Raw genomic sequence first — 7,216 nt, forward strand, 5'->3', positions numbered from 1 at the left:
TCGTCGTCGGGCGCGATCGATGCGATCGACGCGCGCGCGGGCGTCGGCGACGCCTCGCCTCGGCCTCGGGCGCGCTCGACGACGGCGCGGGGGCGGGCGCGCGCGCGGGAACGCGCGACGGGGCGCGGGACGGGAGGACGACGGCACGGATGGGGCGAGCTCGGGGGATTTCATCACGGATGTCGTGGGCGCCATCTTCGGTCGAGACGCGCTGAGGGATCCGGAACCGATGGGATTGAAACGAATGACGCGGGAGGCGTGGCCGGATCAGTGGCCGGCGACGACGGCGGCGACGGCGGCGACGGTGGATGGGGACGATGCGATTTTGGTAAACGCGCGGAGCGTGCTGACGCAGACGCAGTTGGAAAAGTTATCGTTGGGCGTGGCGTACGACGCGAACGTCCACGGGTGGAGCGCGAGCGCGTTTCACACGCAGTTGGATGGACAAGGTGCGGGGTTATTGGTGGGAGAGACGGCGGATGGGGAGGTTTTTGGAGGTTATAATCCGATCGGGTGGCTGGGATACGGCGAGGCGCGAGACGCGGTGAGCGCGTTCTTGTACGTGATCGAAGAGGACGGAAACGCGGTCAAGCTGCCGAAAATCGGCGGGAGCGGGATGGCGATAATCGATGAGAGCGGTCAGGGACCGCAGTGGGGCCCGGACGGGTTGAAGGTGTCGCTGGAGGGACGCTGGGCGAAGTCGCGTCTGGGGACGTATTACGAAAACATGCCGAGCGGCGACGCGTGCTTGTTCAAAAACACCAAACGCGGGACCCCGGTGGAGTTGAAGAGCCTGCGCGTGTACGTCGCGCTTGAGGATACGGAGCTCGCTAAAAGTTATCAACCAAACGCGTTGCAGTGGCAGCCAGGAGAGCTCGAAGAGATTCGCAAGGACGACGACGATCCAAACCACATGGACGGTTTCTTCGGAAAGCTCTTCGGGGGTAAGAAGAAATGAGCGTCGACGTAGAAAATGTTGTAGCGCGCACTACGATCAATGTTGTGACAACTCGTGACTAATTCAACTAATAGGTATGACTAACGCGTGCTTGGTTTGGCGGATTCTCCGCGAGCTCTCTCTCGAATCGCTCGAGCAAACTCGCGTCCTCGTCCTTCAACTTCACCCCACGATGATCCGCGGGATATCTACTCTGCACGTACGCCAACGCATCCTTAAACGACATGCGCATCTTAAACATCACGTACGCCGTCGCCACCGTCGGCGCGCGCGAGCGTCCGCTCATGCAGTACACCAGCACGCGCACCGGTTGAGATTTGTCAATCTCCAGCGCGCTCGTCGACCGCGCGTGTAAGCTCTGCAATCGTTCACACGCGTGCCTCAAGTCTAAATCTCCCGCACCACCCTCCTCGGACGTGTTCAGATTCACCACGCTCAACCACCTCCCCGAGCAACACGACTCGCACGTCGGCGCCGCGTTGATCACCGTCCGCACGCCCGCCCGTAACAGCGTCTCCTCGCTGCTCGTGTGTTCGAACGCACCGACGAGTAAGAACCGATCGATCACCTCCACCACCGTCGTCGCCCGTCGCGCCCGTTCGCCCTCGAGCGCGCGCGCCCGTCGCCCGTCACCGTCCCCATCCGCGTCCGCGTCCGCCCGTCGCACGTGTCCGCACTCATCGCACGTCGTCCCGCGCGCGTGGTAGTGCTCGCACGTCTCACACCGCGACGCGTCGAGCGCGTCCGCGCACGGGCGCTTCACCCCTCGCATCGACGATCCGCCCCCGTCGCGACCTCGGGCGTCGACCGTGGGACGTCCGTCGTCGTTCGTCGCGGATGTGTACACTGTTCGCCCACACGTGGACGTCGACGCATGCGTCGAAAGGTGATTCGAAAGGCGACGCGGAAAACACATCGAAAGGTGTCGACCGGTGACGGGCGAAAGGCGTCGACGCGGTGGATCGATCGCGCCGAACGACCGGAGATCGTCGCGCGTGCCGACCGACGTCGACGCCGTTCGATCGCCGTGCGCGCGATCGCGTCGCGTCGCGCGCTCGGTGCGGACGCGGACGTCGTCGCTCGCGTCGCGCGCGTTCGCCCAGGGCGCGCGGCGCGTGGCGATACCGCGGTCGGGCGAACGCGCGCTCGGCGTGTGATTCCTAGGGCTTCGACGGCACCGAGCGCGTGGACGACGGACGCGGCGTCGACGGGCGTGCACGCGCGCGCGCGCTCGGGGGTGCGGGCGAAAGCGTCGGGGGGGGCGTCGACGGGGCGCGGACGCGATCGGGAGGTGCGAGAGGTCGTCGGGGGAGGGGCATGGGGTCGGGCGATCGCGCGGACGCCGACGGCGCGGCGGACGCCGAGGCGGACGCGGAGGCGCTGAGCGGGGCGATGCTCTTGCTCGATGCGTCGGATACGATGGCGCGCGTGACGCGTAGACGACGGGAGGGTGGGGCGAGCGCGAGCGCGCGGGTGAAGACGACGAGAGGGCGCGAGACGATGGGGCGCCGCGACGGGGCGCCGAGCGAACGCGCGTTGCGCGTGTTGAGGGGGTTAAAGAACGCCGATCACAGGCGGTTGATCTATCGCTGGACGAACGCGTTGATTCGTGCGGTGGGGTTGAAGGTGCCGATGGGCGCCGGAGGGTTGATCTCGCAAGAGTTGAAGAATAAACGGGAAAAGTTTGACAAGTTTTTGTTGCACTACTACGGCGAGGAGACGTTTGGGCTGGGGAGTTTTTGGTTCTCGAATTCAAACGTCCTGGCGTTCTTCAGTGAGATATTTTACGTCGCCACGGAGGGACGGGTGCGGTGCGCCGAGAGCGACATAGCGGAAATATTTTACAAGACGGATCCAGACAGAAAGGCGAGCACGTGGGTGACATCGTCCGAGGCGCTCGAGCGATTCGGGATCTCGCGCGCGGAAGTGTACGCAATTTATTGCGGTAATGCGCGAGTTGAGAACGGCTGGGCGAAGGGTCGACCCTTGTGCGTGCCGACGCCCCTGATACAGAGCGCGGTGCCGGCGAACGATGTAAAGCTCAGCGAGGCGCCAACCGTCGTCTCCAGACTGGCGACGGGTTCGTTGAAAAGACCGAGAAGCCCGCGCGATATTTCCGTCGTCGGCATCGACGAGCGTCTCACGTCGCTCGGATGGAAGCACTCGACGTCTTTGAGCGCATACAAAGGGCTCTCGCTGCTGGAGCAAAAGGCTGTGAAACTGTGTCATCCCTTGGAACCTTGTGACGATACCTCGCCGTTGGGAGTTATGGTCTTCATCGCAGATGAAATCCTAGAGCGCGGACGAAGGTATGCGGGTCCACGGACGAGACCGTGCGAGAGAAACCAAGTGAACAAGTTCTTCGGCAACATCATGGGCCTGGAGGTATTCAGTACAGAGGACGTTGGCACAGCCATCAGAATCAAGGATAGCGCGGTTCTTCTTAGAGATCCTTTCCTGAGGTTCACAAAGGCGCACGCCAAGCTGAAAGAGATGAAAGCCTTAGTGAAGAAGATACGATTGAAGCGAGACGTGGCCGCGTGCACGCTTGCTGGTTTGATGAAGTCAAAGCTGATGCAAGATCACAAATGCGAGCTCAATCTCACCAGTGAGCACCAGCAGACGTGCGTCAACGAGCTCGAGGCGACTCTGACGGAGAATACGGCAATGTTGGATGCAGCTTCGAAGGAATTCGAGGCTTCAGAGTCTGGGGTTAAAGATGGATATCTTCAAGTCGTCCGGAGTGCTTATGAGTTCGCCTCGGAGATTCAGGATAAAATTCGGGCGCACCTCTGTGTAACTCTCGAGCAAGTCTCCGCGGCGACTGCGGCGGCGCAGATCGAGGGTGAAATAAAGGCGAGAGAGCAAGACGACATCGAAAGCTTAGAGTCGAAAGATAAAGCTCACAGCTTGGTCGAAAGGAGAGCCATGCTCCTAGATATGATGGCGCAATTGGAAGAGTGCTCTTCGTGCGTGTCGTTTTCGCTGAGCACCTTGGAGCAGCGCTGGAACCGGTTTAAGATTTTCGCTTGAGCGCGTTCGCATGTAATGATTTTCTTGATATAAATTCTAGCGCTAGTGTACACGAATGAATTAAGATTGCGCGCTTACTTGAGTCCGTTCATGAGAGTCGAGGCGAAGGCCTTGCGCCGACTCTCGCATTCTCGCGGCGACGGCCGGTAATACTTCAACATCCCGTCCCACGGCACGGCTTTAAGCCCGGCGCGTTTGCAAATCATCGTTCTCACTCTCTCAGCGAACTCGATGCTCGTTTCATCTTCTCGCTGTCGCTGAGGTTCCATGTACCAAACGTCTGCGACGACGGCCCAAGAACTCATGAGCTTGCACAAGTGCCTGGAGAAGCTCTGGCGTCTCGAGTTCCAGAAAGCGTCGACAAACAGGCTGTTGTATTTAATCGCCACCGGAACAACGTCCACGCCGAGATCAAACGCACCTCGCTTAAACATAACGCAGTACTTGTTGTTCACGCAAGTCCCTTCAGGGAAAATCAACAACGGCAACCTCGACTTATCTGCCACGTGCTGCTTCAGTCTCTCCGTTACCTTGTGACGGTCTTGGATGTCCGTGCGATTGAACTCTATGCAATCGATCGCATTCATCGCCGTGCGCTGCAACAAGCCGACCCAACCCCTGTGCTTCTGTTGGATCACCGCGAATGGCGACACCTGCGTGAGAACAAGGTAGTCGATCATCGACGTGTGATTGCTCACGTACACCACCCCGCCCCTCTGCCCACCCCTAGACGGCTTCGGTCCGTGATACCTGATCACCCCGGTCCACGAGACCACGAACGCGGCAGCGTACAACTCCACGCACTTTCGCTCCCAACCCCACTCTCTCGGCGTAACGTAATGCGAAAAGAAGAACGACACTGTAAAAGCCGCGCTCGCGCTCAGAATGAACGCCAACCGCAACGGAAACAAAATCCCGTGCCGAATCAACCATCCGAGCCACCACAGTGGAAACAGATAAAAATTGAAGTTCCAAGGCTCCTCCACCGCCTCCTGAAAGCATCGATTGAAGCTATCGTCGACGATTGCCGCGCACGCATCCTGCAGAACGCCGCTGCAGTCCAACAGCCTCGGAAGCACCTCCTCTCGCTCGTGCGTCGACCGCGTACGTTCCGCCTGGCGCTCGAGCTCGATCCCTGGTGTCACTCTTTCCACTTGCTCGCGCTCGATGTCGCCCTCGCCGAAGGAATCGAACGCGAAGCGGTTAATCGATTCGCTTGGCTGGGGTGTGCGAGCGCTCTGATCGCCGCTCGAGCGTCTCGCGCCGGCGTCTGCGTCGTCGACGGGCATGATGCGTTCAGTGTGAAGGGCCACGCGCTCTCCAGCGTTCGTCGGAGCCGGTTACGGGATCGCGCCGACGAGTGAAGTTTGGTGAACGATCCTGAGTGTCTCACGGGCGGCGCGCTCCGTTCTCGCCTCGACGCCTTCGTGTGTGGATTAAAAACATGCTACTGTTTACGGTTGACGAGATCAACTTTACTTCTTAGAGTCGCGCATCATCTGCACGAAGTCCGCGAAGCATCGGTCGGAGTCGTGCGGACCCGGGGACGCTTCGGGGTGATACTGAATGGTCATCGCGCGCTTCTCCGGCCACACCATGCCGGCGCACGTGCCGTCGTTGAGGTTGACGTGGCTCACGGTGATCCCGGCCGGGAGGGACTTCGGGTCGACGGCGAAGTTGTGGTTCTGGGAAGAGATCTCCACAGCACCGTCCGCCGCCCGAACCGGGTGGTTCCCGCCGTGGTGACCGAACTTAAGCTTGAACGTCTTGCCGCCGAACGCTTGCCCGAGGACTTGGTGGCCCATGCAAATGCCGAATACTGGGAGTTGGCCGAGGATGTTCTTGGCGTTCTCCACCGCGTACGGCACGGCGCTCGGATCACCCGGGCCGTTGGAGAACATCACGCCGTCTGGATTCATCGCCATCACCTTATCCGCCGGGTACGACGCGGGAACGACGGTGAGCTTGCACCCAAAAGAAGCTAAGCGGCGCAAAATGTTGTGCTTGACGCCGAAATCGTACACCACGACGTTGAACTGATCCTTGCTCGCCTTGGCCTTATCGCTGAATTCCCACTCCCCCGTGGTATCCTTCCACTCGTACGGCTCTTTACAGGTGACCTCACTGATCAAATCCTTGCCGACGATGTTGTAACCCTTCGCCATGTCGAGGAGCTCGGCGTCGCTCTTCGAGTCGTCGTTGGAGAGGCACCCGTTCAGGCAACCGGTCTCGCGCAATCGACGCGTGATCTCGCGCGTATCGATGTCTGCGATCCCCATCACCCCCTGTTCTTCCAAATACGTGCTCAAATCCTTCACCGAGCGGTAGTTGGACACGTTCAACGACAGGTTGCGCACGATCATCGCGCCCATGTGCACCTTTGAACTCTCCATGTCGCCCTCGTTGATGCCCACGTTCCCGATGTGCGGGCACGTGAACAAAACGAACTGCCCCGCGTACGAGGGATCGGTAAGAATCTCCTGGTACCTACGCATCCACCAAAAATCCCACCGCAGTCGTCAGTCTCGCGTCTCTCGCGTCTCTCTCTCGCGCGCCGTTTGAACGCGCGTCCCGCGCCGACGTCGCCGTCCCCCCCCCCGACCCACACCGACATCCATCACCGTCCACCCCCCCGCGCGCGATCACGCGTCAACGCACCCACTGAGCGAGGTGTTGAACACCACCTCGCCCACCTCCGTCTTCTTCGCCCCGAACGATCGTCCGCGCCACACCGAGCCATCCTCCAGGACGAGGCGACAATCTCTCTCGCTCCACGGTTTCGCTCGCGCTCGGACGCTCGCGCGCGCGCTTCCGCGCGATCCCGCGAACGGTTTCGCCCGTCCGAGCGCGCCGAGCGTCGACGCGCGCGCGCGGAGCGACACCGCGTGCGCCATGACGTCCGTCGGGGTTTGCCGACGGCGCCGCGCGGTGGGGTCGGGGGCGTGGCGGCTCCATAGTCTATGTCACGGACGCCCATGTATGGCACGCACGCGCGCACACCGCGGCCGAGGGCCCGCCAGGGGGGGGGTACCGTCGAGTCACGACCCGTCGATGGACGCACACCGATGGGCGATTCGCCACTCATGGTCTCGCGCGTCGTTCAATACGTCGAGCGCGTCCCACGGCGACGATCGCGCGAAAGCGCGCCGCGACGGACGCGCGCGCTCGAGCGCCGACGCCGTGGGCGATGGCGGGCTCGATCGCGCACGCGCGTCTGTCGCGCGG

General features: G+C 61.5%; 5 protein-coding genes across 5 annotated transcripts; 2 read left to right on the forward strand and 3 right to left on the reverse strand.

The window, feature by feature from the left end:
- Positions 1-19: 19 nt before the first annotated feature.
- On the forward strand, positions 20-958 carry OT_ostta17g01120 (Interferon-induced protein 44 family; the record flags this gene model as incomplete). The annotated part of the gene is made up of 1 exon (XM_003083834.2): positions 20-958. One exon carries the CDS (start codon positions 20-22, stop codon positions 956-958), a length of 939 nt encoding a protein of 312 aa, XP_003083882.2.
- A 67-nt stretch (positions 959-1,025) lies between these two features.
- Positions 1,026-1,730, reverse strand: OT_ostta17g01130 (Dual specificity phosphatase, subgroup, catalytic domain; the record flags this gene model as incomplete). Its single annotated transcript, XM_003083835.1, has 1 exon — positions 1,026-1,730. The coding sequence occupies one exon, from the start codon at positions 1,728-1,730 to the stop codon at positions 1,026-1,028; it is 705 nt and encodes a 234-aa protein (XP_003083883.1).
- A 545-nt stretch (positions 1,731-2,275) lies between these two features.
- OT_ostta17g01140 (unnamed product) lies at positions 2,276-3,991 on the forward strand (the record flags this gene model as incomplete). The annotated part of the gene is made up of 1 exon (XM_003083836.2): positions 2,276-3,991. One exon carries the CDS (start codon positions 2,276-2,278, stop codon positions 3,989-3,991), a length of 1,716 nt encoding a protein of 571 aa, XP_003083884.2.
- Positions 3,992-4,065: 74 nt separating this feature from the next.
- On the reverse strand, positions 4,066-5,280 carry OT_ostta17g01150 (Phospholipid/glycerol acyltransferase; the record flags this gene model as incomplete). Its single annotated transcript, XM_003083837.2, has 1 exon — positions 4,066-5,280. The coding sequence occupies one exon, from the start codon at positions 5,278-5,280 to the stop codon at positions 4,066-4,068; it is 1,215 nt and encodes a 404-aa protein (XP_003083885.2).
- A 186-nt stretch (positions 5,281-5,466) lies between these two features.
- On the reverse strand, positions 5,467-6,885 carry OT_ostta17g01160 (Carbamoyl-phosphate synthase, small subunit; the record flags this gene model as incomplete). The annotated part of the gene is made up of 2 exons (XM_022984251.1): positions 5,467-6,478; positions 6,650-6,885. The coding sequence occupies 2 exons, from the start codon at positions 6,883-6,885 to the stop codon at positions 5,467-5,469; spliced, it is 1,248 nt and encodes a 415-aa protein (XP_022840445.1).
- Between the last annotated feature and the right edge of the window lie 331 nt (positions 6,886-7,216).

The sequence above is a fragment of the Ostreococcus tauri genome (assembly GCF_000214015.3).
Source record: "Ostreococcus tauri WGS project CAID00000000 data, contig chromosome 17, whole genome shotgun sequence".
Lineage (NCBI taxonomy): Eukaryota > Viridiplantae > Chlorophyta > Mamiellophyceae > Mamiellales > Bathycoccaceae > Ostreococcus > Ostreococcus tauri.